At 51.4% G+C, this 18,323-nt stretch overlaps 1 protein-coding gene across 1 annotated transcript in view; it reads right to left on the bottom strand.

Annotated features, from left to right (window-relative positions):
* The window catches only part of SHB (SH2 domain containing adaptor protein B), a 139,340-nt gene that overhangs the window by 78,342 nt on the left and 42,675 nt on the right, over nt 1-18,323 (bottom strand). Inside the window, exon 2 of the mRNA XM_012463408.3 lies at nt 17,329-17,449. Within this exon, the coding sequence (XP_012318831.2) occupies nt 17,329-17,449 (121 nt within the window). The remainder of the gene's footprint in view (nt 1-17,328; nt 17,450-18,323) is intronic.

Genomic DNA, 18,323 nt, shown 5'->3' with positions numbered 1-18,323 from the left:
GGAGGAACTCAAGAGCAAGGCAGAACAAGAGGGAGAAAGTCACTGTGGGATCACAGGGCCCCTCAGTCAAGAGGACAGTGAGCATTTACACAGGAAAGCAAGGGGGTGCTGGGGTGTTGCCTTGCCCTGGGAATCCTCTAGGGGGATGCTGGGGGAGGTGTAGGGTTTGAGGAAAGTCTGGACTCACATCTGTAGAACCCAGCGGAGATCTCTGAGCAGGAGAGTAACATGATCTAGCCAGTCCTGGGAAACTCATCAAGGGACAGTGAGGAGGAATCTGGGAAGGGCTGAGACCAGCAAGAGAGCTGATCTCACTCCGCTGTCAAACTTCCTAGCTTCTCTCCTCCCTGAGGTCTCTCCCCTGTGAGGGGTGAAGAAAGCCTGCTGCAGACTCAGGGTGCCCAGGAGCTCAAATGGCTGCTCCACTTTACTCCAATGATGCACGTGCAAAATGACAGCTCTTTAAAATACACTGAAAAAAATTATTTAAAGGTATGCATGGTGCAATTAGGCCCCGTTCGGAAGTAGGCTTCTGTGGAAAGATATCCCCCAGGGAGGCTAGTGTGACTTTAGCTCATAAACAGGTTTCCAGAGCACTGAGTGAAAGCTGCTGACACCAAGTGCCACATACTGAGTAGAGGTCTGACTGAACAAAGGCAGCCTTGGAAGCAGCCGAGCCATCAGCAACACGTGGGGGTTTCTGTGTTTTGGGGGATCATGTCCCTGTGTGCAGCCAGCATGTCTTTGTGTGACTGCCCCTACTACCATGGCAGGTTAGCACTGAAGTCATCTCAGGATCTGGTTGAAGCCTTGACTTCAGAGATGGAGAAACTGAGGCAATGCTTTGTCCAAGCTCAAACCAGGTGTCAGAGTCGCTGGGATTCACTCCTGTACCCTTCGGCTCATGACTCTCCCCACTAGCCACCCCATGCCCTCTACCCCTAGCCCTGTTCTATTTGGCCATTCAGAGATTTACAAAATTCCCATAAGAATCACAGCTTTGTGAAGCCTGACAAGAAGAGCCACAAGGCTGGGGCACCACACCTGAGTGGGTGGTTTTCATTCCTTTCCATAGCCCCAGGGCTGGGTCCTCAGGACTTGCATAGGTAGTTTCAAGGAAACAACAGAATGGATGTCCATCCCTCCCGCCATGCAATGGAGAGAGAAAAGACAGGGAGGGATAAATCACGGAGAAACGGTACTGCTGGCAGACCAGACCAGACCAGGCCAGACCACAGCTTGAAGAACTGAAGGAGACCCCAGGCCTGAGTCCTCTGCTAAAGCAGGGACTCTCTAACCATGGGACCATCTGTCTCAGAACCATGGAGCCATGTATTAAAATGCAGGTTCCTGGGCTTCAGTGAGAGCCGCTACAGGATGGGGCCTAGGAATCTGCATTTCACCACTGCCCACCATCTTGCCCTTGTTTCTCTATGTTGACCAACTGACCCTGGAAGGCACCAACTGACCCTGGACTGCCCTGCACTCATGGGTCTTCAGGGCAGCATGCCCTTCACCCTGACCTAGTGTGGTGAGCAGAGCCTGGGGGGCGAGGGGACATTCTACCAAGCCTCCCATCCTCTGCACTGTGTGCTGATTCCCCAGTAGGGCTGTTCCAATGCTAGGTGGGCTGATTCTGTCTGCAACGCTGGCTAACTTGTACAGTCCACTGGAGAATGTAGTGTGATTTGGCCTCTGAAGTCTTTGGGGGCTGCCCCTCAATTCAGTCCTATACAGTGCATGGCACTTGGCCCTCAGAAGCCCCTCAAGGCTGAGGGGCTTTACTTGCCACATGAGCCCCAGAGCGAGTTGGGGTTGAGGGAGCTCACAAAATCAACCAAAATACTGCCCTGCAGGTGCCAAAGCCTGGCTTATAGTCAGGGTGCTTTAGTCTTGGTTTTCTGCGTGACTTAGGGAAAGTCCCTTATCCTTTCTGAGACTTCATCTCACCATCTATTCGATGGAGATAGCGCCACATGCCCTGCCTACCTCGCCAGGGTGGTGTGAGAATCAAATAAGCAGGGATGTGCTTGGTATGTAAACACACATGTTGTTGTTACATGGCTTTTTGCTCTTCCTGTTTTCTTTCTTTTTAAGCATCAGGGAAAAGTGTGTTCTTTTTTTCAGTTTCAGAGACCAAGTCAACTCAGAGGAAAGTGGACATTGTTTTTCAGCAGCAGGCAAGAAAGCACTTGCGTGGCTGATATCTGGCTTGCCCTTTTCTCCTCCAAAAGGCAGGGGTCCTTAGGTAGGCAACCCTGAATGGTTCTTTGGTAATCCTGAAGTCTCAAGTGAGCCTGTGTGTTTACATCAGTACTTACAAAGGGAGACAGAACCACCCTTGTCAAGAGAGGAGATAATCGTCAAGCACATCTTCCTGGCAAAGGCACCATTGTGTAATTAAAGACGATAATTACAGCTCCGTGGCTAGTGTCAAACCCAGGGCTCTTTCCAGACACAATTATGCCTTTCCTCACCCTGAATGTGAAGACGTGCAAGGCTCTTTGTGGGCTGGGGAGAGCCTGCCCAGTTCCAACCTTCAGCCAAGGACAGCTTCTCCAGGCCAAACCCTTTGGACGCTTTGACCTAGAAGCCATGTCCAGGAGATTTGGGTTGGATATTCTTCAAGCTAGGTCTGCAGTCCTGCCTCGCTGCATGGTGAGACCAGGTGCCGGGGATACTGAGGCACAAGCAGCCTCTTAGAGTGAAAAGGAGGCTGGCTGGCCCCAGAAGTTTAGGGTTAGTTTCCTTGGGGGGTCGCGTGCTCAACGGCAGAAAGGCTCTCTCCCGGCGTCCGCCGTGGAGTTAGAACAATGACTTGTGCCCTTGGCAATTCACCTACACTTACCCGCTGAGACCTCTGTAGATAAGAGGCCAAAGGAGACGAAGAGGAGAGAAGAGAAAAGATCATTTGTGTCCTCCCCATAAGCTCTAGAAAGCAAGAGTGATGAGTGACTTTCATCCAACCTGATCCCACCTCACAGGACCTGACTCCGAGCACAGACTCTTTAATGGAAGGGAGGGAAAGGCGACAGGGACTGACGATATAGCAAAGAGACCCTCACTCAAGTCCTGGAACTACTACTGGCTGACCCCGGTGGGCTACTTCGATTCTCTGGTTTTCAGTTTGTCTGCCTTAAAAAAAGGATAGCAAGGACTGCCCTCCAGGTTGTTCTGAGGATGAAATGAGATATGGGAGACCAAAATGAGAAATAAATATACATGGTGATAGCAATAACCCCACACAAATAACTGAAGGCCAAGGTGTTGAAAGAAATCAGAGAAATGCCAACAATCTGACAATATGAATTAGAAATTTCCACAAAGCCACAGATTTCCTGAAACAAGGAAGTTTTCCTCCTAGATGCTTAAACAGAGAGGTGTAAAGGCCATCATCACTCCTTGCATAAAGAGGACTTAGAGGCAGAGCAAATGACGGACCTGGATAGGGTTCCTGCAGGGGAAGGCAGGGTAGGAGGCCTTGCTTTGCAAGGGCACTACCAAATCACAGAAGCCATATAACAAAAAGACATTGTAGTGACTGGAAGGGGCCCTGGGCTAGGACTTGAGCTCAGCCACCATTCCCGGGACAGCTGGGAGAACCCTCCTCCCATATCCCCCTCACCCCAACCCCACCACCCTCTGTCTAGCCCCCCAACCTAGCTCAGCTCTAAAATTCTCACTCTAAGAAAGACTTCCAGAGAGGGGATAGGTTCTAATACCCGAGTTCAAGCTTTTCCAACAGCATCACATACTGTTAAAAAGTTCAGTTAAAAAGTGAGCTAAAAACAGACTGTGTATTTTAACTGCAGTACTAGTTCCTGAGGACTCCAGGACCCTGCCTGCATTAAGTTCCCTAGGGTGGAGACCGTGAGTTTTAAGATCCACCCCTTCTCACCCCAAGAAATCATACATTGCTGCAAATTTGGGAGCCAAGCCCAGGGGATGGGGCTGAGGCCCAAAAGGCAGCTGGAAACTTTTTATTAGTATGGAGCCTTGGGAATTTACAACAAATCCTGGTCCAGATGAAAATTAGTTTCAAGTCTTGGGGGTAAATAGGCTGAGGCTATTAATAAGGACAAAGCCCTTCCTCCTAATTTCTGGATGTAAATTATACAATAATTAAAAATATTGTCTAGTTTCCTCTGAGGCTCAGCCTGGGCTGTGCTGGGGATGGGAGTGAGAAGCGGGCAGGGATGGGTGAGCCAAAGGCCTAGGGGCCTGCCCCTGGTGGGTGCTTTCCATAATTCTGAGTCCCCTGCAGCTAAATATAGGACCTCCTTGGGTTCTGTCCTAGGCCGGAGCCTCCAATTTCTTCCAACTCCACCCTTAAAGCCTGGGGCTAGGCCATACCCCTCGCTGCACCTGCTCCCACCACCCTTCCCACCCAATCCTAAATAACACCCACCCCCAACTAAGCAGAATGGGCCACACCCTCCCTGAGGCTCCCAGTCCCACGAGGGCAGGGTTCTACACTCACGCGTGACAGCAGTCATGAGTCACATCCCAGTAGACAGCCCTCCTGAGAGGAGGCCCAAGGTGGGCACCACCTCCCAGCCCCTGTGCTCACTGCAGTCCCCAGAACAGCAGGGCTTCCAGGGATGCTCCACGAAGACCCTCCTGAGCTTTACCCTGAAGGGCAAGACAGGGGCATGGGGCCTGGCTGCCCCTCCTCTATCTTACCCGCCTCTGACACTGTCCCAACTGTACTATGTCCCAAAGCACCCACCGGAGCAGGCCACCCAGTAACTCAGCACTAACCCTTCCCCTAGCAAAGACTCGCTCAGCAGAAGCAGCTCTCTATAAGGGAAGGGGACGCAGCACAGAAACAGAAGAAAACCCTAGAAGAGGTCAAGGAAGGGAAGATGCTGTTGCCCACCGGCTGTTTCCCAATTCTGCAGGGTGGTGAGGCTGTTGCGGGGAGCCTCCTGACTCCAGGCCTCTGCTTCTGTTACTGGGGCAGGCAGGAGCTGGCCTAGGGGATCCATCTCAGGCTTACGGGCTTCCCTCAGCCCACGGTCCATCTGGCCCACTGACGGCCTGACCTGCTCCTGCCTGAGCTTTGGAACACAACTCCCAGGTTCCTGGAGGCGCTCCCAGGCCCCCAGCCATCACTGAAGCCTCTGCTCCTGTTTTCTCACTGGCAAATGGAAACAACCCAGGCACTGCCTCCCTGGGCCTTAGGGAGGCTTAGGAGAGACACTGTGAAGGGCATGAGGTCACAGCGTTTCTCAGTAAACATCACCTGAGCAGAAAATTGAATGCCAGCTGGCCTGCTTCTGCCTTGAGCCACAGGCGCCTGGGGAAAGCAGCAGGCCAGGGAGCCAGAGGCGTGCAGAGGCTTCTGGGGAAGGTAAGCCTGAGCTGCTGGGGGCTTCGTGGGACTTGGAAGGGAAGGGCCCTGATGGAGCCCATTGAATAAAGATCTGCTGAGGAGGTGGGCACACCCTTCCCTACCCCTGAGGTCTGTGCTGGCAAAGGCGGAGGGGCCAAGCCAGAGGTGTCAGGAATTGGGCAGCAAGAGGTTAGAGCTGAAGGCAGGCATGATGAAAGCCATTCACCTCAGGAAACTGGGGGCTCTAGTACCCAGCCTAAAAGGTAGAGGGCAGGGAAGGGAGACCCAGGGGCCAAGAGAGGCCCACTAGGGCAGCACGAAGACTCGGAAGACCCTGACCTGGTGAGGAGTTGCCAGAGAGGGTGGCTTCAGAAAGGGCTGGTGTCTGGGAGCATGGGGGAATTAGTGCATGTGCCAGCATCCACACAGAGACTCGAGGCTTAGTAAATGGGAGGGAACAGGGCCACAGGCCAGCAGGTGAGAGATCAGCTGGGGTGCTGGGGATAGGACATGCGTTGCCCCATTGTCCAGGGCAGAGGTGAGCTGGCCCAGCGGGCATGAGGCTTGGTTCTAGAAGCTGAGAACTCTGGGGGATGTTTACTCATCATGTGTACAAAACACTCCATCAAAACCAGCAAGTTCTGGATGAGGGGACATTCTTCACCAGAAAGTTCCAGGCCAAGACCTTAAACACAGGGCACCGACAGTCTAAGTGCAAGATACTCCAGCCCCAGCCTACCCTGCATCCTGCCCTCCAGGGGCTTCCAGTCTAGCAGGTATGTCACGACGGACAAGATGAGGGTTGTGTCGGCATATAGACAGAATGGGGTGACTGGGGCAGTGGGAACGGACAGGCCTAAAAGCTGAGGCTTGGGCTTGGGAGACAGTCCCTCTTTTGGTGCATCACTTTTTAGGTGGCCAGGTACAATGACAAGCGTATAACCTGAAAGAGAGGGTGAAGAGGTAGCATTTTATTTCTTTCTGCTCAGCTACCTGTTTTGGAAAATGACTGCAGCCAGCCCTCACTAACCATGTGAACACACACAGGCCAAGCGAGCTGAAAGAGAGAGGGAGGGACTCTCCACGAGGAGGGGAAGAGCATTGAACCTGAGGTACCTGCCACACTGCAGCCTCCGAGGCAGGATTCACCTGCTATTATTACTCAGCTCCCTCCCATGCAGGGACCCCTGCAGGGAGAAGGGGCCAGAAGTCTCATCAGCCTCAGCCTTTTCATCTGCAAAATGGAAATCATCTCACCTGCTGCCTCTCAGAGCCTTAGGGAGACTCCTGGCATCATGCATAAAAGGCACCCTTTAAACACAGACCTCTGGCATCATCTATAAAAGGCACCCTTTAACACAGACCTCTGTCATCTCTGTAAGCTTCCAGAAAGTCAGCCTGAGCCCTACTTAGAGGAGAGTACTAATTAATTAGTCAAATAATAGGGTGTGGGGCAAATCATGGAATCTCCTCCTTCAGGCTTCTGAAAGGCAGAAACTGTGGCCAGCCATTTCCTTGGCCAGTCCCTGCACACTACCCCTCTCCCCAGACCAGAAACACAGTCCAGGACTTCTGGTGGTGGCCCCCAGGCCCCTGGAACAGTTTGGGGCCCTCCTCTGATCTGACTCCAGCACCTTCCCTAACACATGAATGCATTCAATCTCTCCCAAGCACACCCAGATGGCTGCTCCCACCTCAAGGGTGACCACATCTCAACTCTGACTCCTCCCCAGGAACCTCCCTTCCCTTCTCAGATAGGACAGGTCTCATCAGGTGACTGACTTTCCCACCCTCCCACTAAGGGCCCCACCGATGGTGTCATCCCAGCTTCTCTCCCTTCTGCACAGCACCCACTGGCTGGCGGGCCCTTCCACCACACCTACCCTGACCCCACAGCCCCCACATCTAGACCTGGCCTAGATGACTGCCGTAGCCTTGGAACCATAGAACCTGTCTCCCTGCCTCTTCCTAGGTGCTGCTGGATTCCATCCCACACTCCCAGGCGGGCCTGTTTTCTTAAATGACTTCCTAATCATGCCACACCCCTGCAGTGTGGGTTTCCGCACGGTTTCCACACCCTGCCCAGCACGCAGGGAGCTGGGTGGGTACAGGATACAGGAGCTTTGCTGCGGATTAACCTGAGTCTCCCTGAGCCTGTTTCAGGACAGATATCTCTATCAGTTTCTGCACTTTCAGATCTTTTAATGTCTCTGGGGTTCTGAAATACAAGGCTAAGGCAGGCCTATGGAGACGAACTCCTCCATTTCACATTCCTGTTCCTTTATTTCTACCTTGGGTACAATGCACGTTTCTCTAACAGCTACTAGGAAAGATGAGGAGTTAGGGCTGTGTTCCAAGGGGCCTGGGCCCTCACTGCCAAATGCTCAGGAGGACTGCAATCTGTTTGCTGGGCCCTCACACCTATGAGGCTTAGTGCCAGCAACATGGGGAAAACCCACGTAAACCCTCAGGGCCTATGCTTCTCTACTGGGGCCAAGGACAGAAGAACACACCTGCCAGCCACTGGGCCACAGCTGTCCCCCTTATTCCCATAAGACAGCACTGAGAACATCCTTCCTACTGAAGGTGGCCCTGGCCCTGGCCTCCACTCTGCTCAGGTCTTTGAGAAAGCCCCTGACTTCCAGCTGTTGATAACTCGGAGCTGGAGTGTCTAGGAAATGAATTTCAGGGAATCATGGCTAGGCAACACAGCCGCCTCAGTCCCTCACTCAACTGTTAGCTCCATGAGAACAGTTCATGGATAGACCCTGGAGTAGAAGTGCCAGCACACAGCAGGTGCTCACAAATAGCCACCCAGCCAATGAATGAATGCACTGCATTCTTCCCCTGACCCAGGACCTGTGACTTCAAGCAAGCAAGTCTCAGCAGAATGGGAAAGGCTGTTTATAGTGAGTACCTGTTTGTTTCCTTTTCTTTCATTTCTTCTCCACACAGACCTGTATTCCTGTACTCATTCATTCAATCGGTGAATATTTACTGGGCCCAGAGGAGAAATGAAGATGGGTTAAGACCAGTCCCTTCCTTCACGGAATTCTCGGCCCAGAGAGGAAGGAGCCAAGGCAGGATCAGTTATCCCTTATGCAGTCCACCAGCTGCGGAGACAGAACTGGTCAGAACTCCCACCCAACTCCCACCCTGAGGCCAAAGCAGCTCCTCCCTGACCACCTAGCAAGTGGTTAAACTCAGACTTTCCAGATCTGGCACTCTTTGGAGGAGGACAGGCGGTCCCTGCGCTCCTGAGGGGCACCCAGCACTCTGTGGACCAGCCCAGGTCCCTGGAGTGAATTAGTGCACTCATTCATTCAACCAGTGTTTACTGACCACCTACTACTCTGTACCAGGTACTTTAGGTTCCAGTAGGGAGCAAAATCTACATCTTTGACCTTGTGAAGCCCACATCTCAGTGGTGAGATAGATGACAAAAAAAGGAAAATGTAAATAAAATATGTAGTATGCTAAAAAACGACAGGTGTTAAGGAACAACATCAGAGAGAGGGGGAGGGGTGGAAATGTAAGAGAAGTAGCCAGAATGCCTCCCTGGGAAGGTCATTTTGAGTCAGGACCTCAAGTGTGGCTTTGCTAGGATGCCACCCAGCATCTGCTTTGTGCAGTGCACTTTGGTCCTGGAGGCTATACTACTCCTTCCTCTGTGTTCTCCAAGACCAGATTTCTCTCTCCAGTGTAATTTTTCTTAGCTTGCTTTATACTACAGATATCAAGTGTTCTCTAGGCCCTTGTCCACCCTCCCCATGTGACAGGAGCACCTGGAGGGCAAGGACCCTCAGCCCACAGCAGGGGTGCTGTCAATGACTTGTCTACTCTCCTTGGCCTGTTCCAGGCCTGCTGCAACTTTCCTGACAAACTGAACGTGCTCAGTGTCAGGGGTCAAAGACAAGAGGGGAGCAGGAGTGAGAGAATAGGAAGCAGCTCCTAGAATGGCCCGCTGGTCACCATGGAAACCCAGACTTCCCGCTTCCCTCCAGGCCCACAGCTCTACAGATGAGCACCACTGGGCTGGGTGTGTGAGCCCTGTTGTTTCTTAAGAATCGGAAAATCATCAGGTGACTAATACAAAATCTATTTACACTTGATGATCTCCTTCCTGTCCGGTAGGTAAGTCATTCTGGTAAATGACAGACCAGCCAGGGAACTCTGCACAGTCCATGACCAAGCCTGCTATCTGCCAGGCAGGAGGATGTGACAACAGATTTCACAACATTTCAAAACAAGGTCCAGGAGCTCCAGGATGGAAGTCAGGAGACTCACCCTGTGGCTTGCTGTTGTGTGAACTTGGCTGGTGCGCACCCCTCTCTGGGCCTTGGGCAGAAAGCATATATGAGGACAAAAGCATTGCTCCTCAAGGACAGTTTCATCCTGTCATCGTCCAGCTGGGGGAGAGCTGTGACCACCAGGACGAGCTAAGCCTGCCGGTGACTTGGTGGGGAGGGCAGGCCAGGGAGGAGCTTGAAGCCTACAGAGGGTGAGACAGCCAGAGAGATGGAAGTGAGGGGGCTCAGGTTACAGGCTTTGGGGAGTAGAGCTGTGCAGGGAGGCAAGTGTGTGGACATACTGGGAGCAGAGTCCACAGCATTACAGAGCTGGGGCTGGGAAGGGCCTGGACTCAGGACCCAGACAGAAGGCCCTCTGCTTTCCCAACTTTCAGGAGAACAGTGCTGCCTGGAACCAGGGGGCAGGGCTGATGGCAAACATGAGATGAAGGCAGAAGTCTAGGGCAGGGTGGCCAGAGACAGCCTCTTTGACATCCAGGCAAGATTCACAGGCTCCTTTTTCTGAGAAGCATTTGCTGGTCTCCAGGAGAGTTCATTCCAGAAGGAGAGAACAGGAGCTCTAGGAAGGGCCTCTAGAGCTGGCTGTCCAGAATGGTATCCTGTCTATTCTGAGAGGACAGATGGCAGCATGCATGCTAGAACCAGGCCTCACAAGGGGAGCTGGAGAAGGCCAGTGTGATCACAGAGGTGGGAAACCTAAGGGTTTATGAAGTCATCCCAGACCCATAACCTCTCAGAATCCTCCTGACACCCAGTGAAGGAGGAAGAATCTGATTTTAGAGATGAGGGAACTGAAGCCCAGAGAAGGGAAGCAACCTGTGGAAGGTTACACAGCAGGTCAGGGGCAGAGCCAATGCTAGAACCTGTACTTCCTGCCTCCTTTCTCCTGAAACAAAGAGGTCACAATTGGAACACAGTCTTTAATATGATAAACTTCACGATTCTCCCAGGGAGCAAATTGCTACTAGAAGAGGCCAGGCCAGAGGACAAGAAAATACAAAAGAACACACCCTCTTGTCTTTAAAATTGGTCACTGGCTTCATCTGGACCGTGCCTACCAGCACAGAGTTAAAAAGGGTAGAAGGTCAGTTGTAAGCAAGGAAAACAGCCACGTCGGAGCAGGGGGGCTCTGTGTGAAATGACTTTCATTTAATTTCCTCTTATTAGGCTATAAAGTTGATTTAATAATAAAAACATGCTAAGGACTTTTTAAAGTGTAATTGCTTACATATTAAAAATTATGTAAAGATGCTTTCAATTAATGCTTAAGGATTCATCCAGTGAGATGACTTTGAACAGTTTTATAAAGGATGCCAGAGGAAGGGTTAGTCACTTCTAAAAAGGCGGCCTAAGTGACTGTAAATTTCCCAGTTATTCCTCAGACCCTCTAGGGAGCACAGGACAGATGTGAGAGTGTTTTGCCTGTAAGCAAGGACTCCAGAAGGTGCTTATTGGTTCTGTTTTTGCTGCTTATTTAATCTGAGACTTGGTATTCTCCTCTGTAAAATGGGGATGATGAACATTCCTATACCTCACAGGCTTGTTTCGAGGATTAAGTGAGTTAACGAATGGAGAGTATTGGAGCAGTGTCTGGCACACAGGGAAGCCCTTTGCAAAAGCTAGTGAGTGTCATGCATGTCACCACCACTCCTTGGGTACCTCTGAGAATTCCTAGGGCTGAAGGCCAGTGGAGAGAGGGTCTCAGGTACTGAAACACTCTCTGCCTTTGGTTAACTTGGGCTTCCAGATCCCAATCAATATCTACATGCTCTTGCCCCATGAGCTTTTCCTATCATTATCCTATCAAAACCCTCATCTCCAGCCACTCCTCTCTAGCAACAAGGGCCCACCCTCTATGCCTTTCTCAAACCCTCCCCATAGCCTGGGTTGTCTGACTCAGTTCTCGTCACCACCACCTCCCACAACCCACTCTACTTGGATCACCCAAATTGGAAGCCCTTGTTCCCATTTCTGAACTCTTGGAGAGCCACATGCTCACCTCAGTGCACCCACCACTGACCACTCCAGGTCCATGCCTGTCTGCTTTGTGCATGTTCCTGGAGGGCAGTGGTGGTGTCTGCCCCCAATTACTCGGTCCAGTCTCCAACAGAGCCTGGCCCGGAGCCCTTGTGATGACCAAGTGCACTGCACAGGGCCCAGGGACAACCTGCTCCAGCACTGGCAAGGGTGTAACCTACTTCCAGATGGGTGGGGGATTCTACAGGGAGTAACTAGATAATTCAACAGCACAGTATACCACAGGAAGGACCAAACAGGCCCTCTCATCCCCAATAACAACAATCTCATGCACATGTGCAAAGCTTATTTTCCACATGGGCATCAGCATCACAGGCCCTATTTTACAATGACACCACAGCCCTCAGTGAGTCAAGCACCGTCACCCACCCAGGCACCCAAGTCGGTCTGATAGGGATCGAGTGCCCTTTGTACTGCATCAGCAGGATGCCATGCACCTGGGGACCTTAAGCCTGGAATCAAGACCTGAAGAGGCAAAGAAGGGGTTGTGAAGCAGCCTGATCACTGGCTCAACAGGAGGCGTGGCCTGTGGATTCCAAATACACAGACGCAGGGGCATGAAGAAAACCCAGAAATGCTCTGGTTCTTTCTCTTTAAATTACACACGAGGAAACTGAGGCCCAGATGGGTAGCAGGGCATGGAAAAAGGCCAAGACCAGAATTGTATCATGAGAGACGAGTCAAGGAAGATGAAAAGGGGAAAGAGGACTGAACAATTAGCCAGGCCAGCAGTGAGAAAGGAAGCTGCCAGCCCTATCCAGACCAGTCCTATTCAGAGTTGGTCTCAGGTGCTATCTTTGTGGGGCTGGTCCTAGGTGACTAATGACAGTCACTGTGCTTGAAAGGCAGGTCACAGTGAATCATGGCATCCTGGGAGCTCAGGGTTAATGCAGACCTCAGAAGTGGCTTGAGCCAGCCACCCATCTGAGACTGAACTCCCTTTCATGTCACTGCCCAATGCTGGCTGTCTTGCTTCTGCTTTGATGCCTCTAGGGATGGGCAGCTCACTGGTTTACAAGACAGCTTCACATTTAATAAGTGGGTTTTAAAAAAAAATCTCAAAAGGATTATAACTTTTCTGAACCTCAGTTTCCCTACCTATAAAAAAGAAAGCTTAAGCCAGGTCACTAGATCTCCAACTAGGTTCCATAGAGCTACAGGGTTTAAGGAGACACCCTCAGAGATGCTGCTGGGGTGAGAGAGGCTATGGGGATGGCAAGTGAGGCCCAGGCAATTGGGCTCTGAGGTTTGTGAAGGGCTGAGCATCCATCTTGGGAGTCAGAACATATTCCTGCAGGTGACATAAACTGGAGCCCATGGAGAGGATGAGCTGAGACATTCAGAGGGCAGGAGTGAGAGGAGCCCCTGGGAGAAACAGGCACATTTCCCCAGGCCCTCCATCCTAGTTACAGCCCACAGAGCTGGGCCATGCTCCCCACCACCTGCTTCATGGAGCCGAGGGACACAGAGGACAAAACGTTGTCAGTGAATCATTGCCCAAGCTGGCTGTGCTGGGGAATCTGAAGAGCAAACTGCAGTGCACCAGGGCTGGGTGGGCCCTGGAAAGAATGCCCCAAATGATGGTTCAAACAGGCTAGGAAGTCAGCCCCATTACTGACTTACTACTAGCTGGGATGTCTTGGGCTAGTTTCTTAACCTCTCTGTGACTTGGTTTCTCCACTGGTCAAGTGGGGCAGCCTACACTCCAAAGGGTAATGGTGAGGACCCAGTTAAGAACTGACATCAAGTGCTGTAAGAAAGTACTAGAGAGCTTACCAGCTGCCTCCCTGTTGTTATTATCACTGGCCCATCCTTCCATACATAAGTAAACATGAGGGCACACAATGTGCTGCCCATCGTCACACAGCCAGTTAGCAGCCCAAAGTGGCTAGAAGCACTAATGACTGCCCGCTCTGAGGCTACTGCCTTGCAGGGGACAACCGAGTTCCTGGGTCATTCAGGTGGAAAGTGGCCATCCCAGATCTGCTTGACTCCAGCCCAGATTCCTCCTGCATAAGTACATCGTCTGCAGCAGAGAGAGGGGACGGCCTTCTTGTCAGCATTACGCTTATTGATTCAAGATGCTGCCCTGTAACTACAAGTTACATGCACACACACATAAAATGTAATATCATCTAAAAAGGGTCACTCTAAAAGGTTTAACTTTTTCCATGTCACTCCCACTCCACTGCCATCACCAGCACCACCCTCTCTTCCGCCACCATCTCCCCCTCGAAGAGCTTCATGTCAGCTCTGCAAGCCTCCTGGAGCATCTACACACCAATGGCCATCCTAGCCCACATCCAGCCCTGCCATCAATCACTGGGGTGATGCCCAGAGAATTACACACAAATAATTCTGAGTCAAGGGGAGCTTCAGCAAGGATTGTTACAACCAGAAAACACCCCTTTTAATCACCTGTATTCTGAAAAACAAGAAATGTGGGTAAACTTGGGCATAGCTGCCAAGCTAGGATGTAAACACAGGGTAGCATATGCTAGAATGCCTCTTTGGAAAGAGAATGCATGAGGTCTTAACAGGTTCCTCGCTAAATCAAACTGACCTGCCTTGGACTTGACCCTGTGGGGTGTGCCCCCATTAAAAAGTCAAAGTCGGCCAGGTGCAGTGGCTCATGCCTGCAATCCTAGCACTTTAGGAGGCCAAGGTGGGAGGCCACCCTAGAAGACACAGTGAGACCCTGTCTCTATTAAAACTACAAGAGGCCGGGCACGGTGGCTCAAGCCTGTAATCCCAGCTTGGGAGGCCGAGGCGGGTGGATCACGAGGTCAAGAGATCGAAACCATCCTGGTCAACATGGTGAAACCCCGTCTCTACTAATACAAAAAATTAGCTGGGCACGGTGGCGCGTGTCTGTAATCCCAGCTACTCAGGAGGCTGAGGCAGGAGAATTGCCTGAACCCAGGAGGCGGAGGTTGCGGTGAGCCGAGATCGCGCCATTGCACTCCAGCCTGGGTATCAAGAGCAAAACTCCGTCTCAAAAAAAAAAAAAAAAAACTACAAGAAAATTAGCCTGGCAAGGTGGCATGTGCTTGTGGTCTCAACTACTTGAGAGGCTGAGGCAGAAGGATTGCTTGAGCCTGGGAGGTGGAGGTTGCAGTGAGCCAAGATTGTACCACTGTACTCCAGCCTGGGCAACAGAGCAAGACTTTGTCTCAAAAAAAAAAAAAAAAAAAAAAAAAAGCCGAAGTCCCTCAGGTTATTTCTACTCAAATGAACAGCTATTCACCTTTGAGGTCTTCAGCAGCACCCAGTAGGGGACTCTGGCTCCATTCCTAAGGCACCAGGCAGGGGAAAACCCTCCACGAGGTCGGGTTCCCAGCAGATGCCCTCTCCCATCCCCCTTCATTCCCGAGTCTGGACTCTTATAACAACATCCTGCCTGTGGTTCTGAGGGACCTCCAGCCCCTGTGCCACGTTCTGCACTCAGACCGAGCCACTTACTTCCACTGGTGCAACTCCAGGAAAGGAGCTGAACTTCTCAGTTTCCCTCAGCTGTAAAATGGGACATCTCCTCTGAAGAGACATCAGGAGGCTTAATGAGGGTATATGTAAAAGTGCCCAGCATGGAGTCTAGTCCCTGGCAGAGGCTCCTGCCATTTCTTCATGTCTAGGGTGCCCGGGCATCTGACACTAATACAACACTTCCTTCAGTACCCTACCCCAAAGTTTGCAAAGCACAGGCCATATTTTGTACTCTGCCATCAATTCACTGTGTGTCCTCAAGCAAGTCTCTGTCCCTCCCTAACCTCAGTTTCCCCATCTGTAAAATGAGGCTGTTAGGTTTAGATGACCTCAATGATCCCTCCCCACCCTGACATTCTGAACATGACCCAAAGTCACTGCTGTAACCACCACCCCTTTAAGCTGGAGCCAACGCCTGCTGAGTGCAAGACTGACGGAGCTGCAGGGAGGTACAGGCCACAGCCCAAGGGCTGGAGCTGGTCCTGGGACTTCCTCGGAGCTGGTGTCTCACCAGGCCTGGTGGAGGCGATGGGGTGCGCTGGCTGCAGTTATCGCAGGGCCCAGGCATGCATACACATCTGTGGTGAGAACACCCCGAGTCAGCGTGCTTCCCCAAGGGAAAGATAGCAGGTTGCCTTCCCTCAGGACCCTAGCACCGAACACAAGCTCAGCTCTTGGCCTTTTGCTGCCCGCTGAGGCTGCTTTCCCAGAGGAGATTAGAAAGACAGGACTGAGTGTGAGGGAAACCCTCCAGAAGGCTGCACCTAAGTCCCTCTGGTCCACTGCTCTCTATGCTGCCCCTCACAAAGTGGCCAACAGTCCTAGAGGCCACACTGGTGGTCAAAGAATCTCCTTCCATGAATAGGAGGAGCAGGAGACAGAGAACACCAGAGGCAGAGCTCAGAAGGTGCACCCAGATCCTTCAACAATCAACCTGCATGGGCTCCACAGCCCAGTAAGCTGACATTAGACATGGACATGCTAAGTGCTCAGTAAATGCCACTTCCTCTCCCTTCTTAAAGGTAGGAATGCAAAAAAACAAAAACAAAAACAAAAAAAACCCCTAGACAAATAAGTAATAAGAGGGCCACAGAAAGAGGTATCTGTATCCCAAGTCCCCAGATATACAGGGTACCGATTCGGTAGGCCTCCAAAGTCAGGACGGCCTGAACTTGCTCCCAGTCACTTTCTTGCACCCTGCAGCACAATGTGTTGATGTGCCCCAGTTCGTGGCCCTGCCTATGTGAGGTCACAGGGGCCAGCCCACACAGCTGCCCTCTTGAGCCAGGAGAAGCCATAACAGGTGTTTCCCTCTTGCTTTCTACCTTCCCCCAATCCTGCCTACAAGATGACTGATGTCTGATAACCCTTTACTCCTTAAAGATCCTCCAAGTGTTGTATTATCTTGGCTAAAATAGGCCCCCCGGATGCTGCATGCCCAGCCACGTTCTTCTTGACTCTACATAATTGCTTTGACAAGGGCCAACAGGAAATCAGCCACTGGGGGGAACATATCCATGCTTCCTGTAACCCTGTCATGTAGACCAGGGTTCTTTATGCTGCTTCCAGCTCCAAAACAAAGATTTCTGGGTATATGGCCAGAAGGGAAAGTCTCCATGTTTCCTGTAACCCTGTCATGTACACCAGGGTTCTTTATGCTGCTTCCAACTCCAAAACAAAGATTTCTGGGTATGTGGCCAGAAATAATTTTGTCTCTACTAGTAATCTGGTCAGCTCTCTTCTACTAAGCAATGAAAGCCAGGTGACCCAGCCTGCTTCCCTTTTTGCCCTGCCTAGGAGGAAGCTCCAAGTAAAGTTTCATGTCTCAAATGCTGTATCTTTCTTCACTCAGAAATTTCTGATAAAACTACTTTTTCTCCCTCTTCTCCCCACTTATTTCTTGGCCCCTACCTTTGGTTAACTGTATGTGATACCCTTGTATCTGGACTATCGTGGTGCCCTGCCAGTTTTTTTCCCAATATAGGTGAAACATAAGCAGGTAAACCATGGAAAAGATTTAATACAGCACTGCTTCCACCTACCACCTTGAAAGCACACACCATGCCCCCACTGAAGCTAGCTGGGGACCACCCAACAGTACCTTCACTTCCTCTTTCTTCTCTCCCACTGAGCCGTGAGCCCCTGTGCTGCAGCTCCACTTACCTGTCATGATCCTCTGCGCCTCGTAGGGCTCCATGTAGCCAGCACTCTCCCCCTTTCCTGCTTTGCTCTTGAGATCATTCTTGGCATCAAAGGGATCTGAGTAGTCATCTGCTATGGTCACCTGCAAGGAGGAAGATGGCAGGTGTGAGTCCATCTTTGGCTTTTTTGTTTCACATCTTTTCACAGCTATGCTTTGAGCCTCAGCTAGATGAGCAAGGAGAGGCAGGGAAGGCAGGAACCAAAGCTGACACCCAGACTCAGGGAGCTCCACGTCTCATAGGGCTGACGAATGGGACCCACACTGGCAGGGCTCCACCGCGGGGAAGGCCCTCTGAGCTGGTATATGCCTGGCCCGCTCCGGGCACAGTGAGGTAAGAACAGAAGGGCATCTGGTGGAGGTAACAACGTACACTAAATATAGAGGCAAGAACTTGGAGGGCATCCTCAGGGAATGTGAGTTGCTGGGCTTAATGGAATGGAAGTGGAGGAAAAGTTGGAAATGAGATCTCAGAAAGCCTAGAAATGCTGACGAGCCCCTGGTGCTGGCTGAGGCACAGAAGAGTTTGTCTAGAGATAATTAGCTCAGCGTTCCATTTCCCCAAACCTGGAACACAACCACACCTTGGGTCATCAGACAACAATCTGGTGAGATCAACATACTATAAAGATCACTGTAGCCCCAGACAGGCCAAATAAAAACACAAAAGCAGTCCAAGGATGGACAGTCAGTCAGTCAGGGCCATAAAGGACCCTAGAAACAACAAACACAAAGTCCCCTGGACAACACAGGGAAACTGAGGTCCAGTGTGAGCAGAGGCTTGGTCAGATCTTCCACCTCCCAGGGCCCTTGCCTAAGCTCCCCACTTGTCTGTATTCCAGAACATGCCCCTGCCTCTTCTCCCCAGAGAAAAATTCTACAACTCACAGACAAAGAGTGAGTCACCTGGGGGTGGGGGGAACTCCCATGAAAACCTGAGTGTCTGAGATTCTAACAC

This window comes from Aotus nancymaae, unplaced genomic scaffold, assembly GCF_030222135.1.
Source record: "Aotus nancymaae isolate 86718 unplaced genomic scaffold, 86718_ANA_hifiasm-v0.15.2.pri h1tg000003l, whole genome shotgun sequence".
In the NCBI taxonomy this organism is placed as follows: Eukaryota; Metazoa; Chordata; class Mammalia; order Primates; family Aotidae; genus Aotus; species Aotus nancymaae.
Note: the sequence above shows the minus strand (reverse complement) of the source record. Positions and strands in the feature narration are given on the sequence as shown.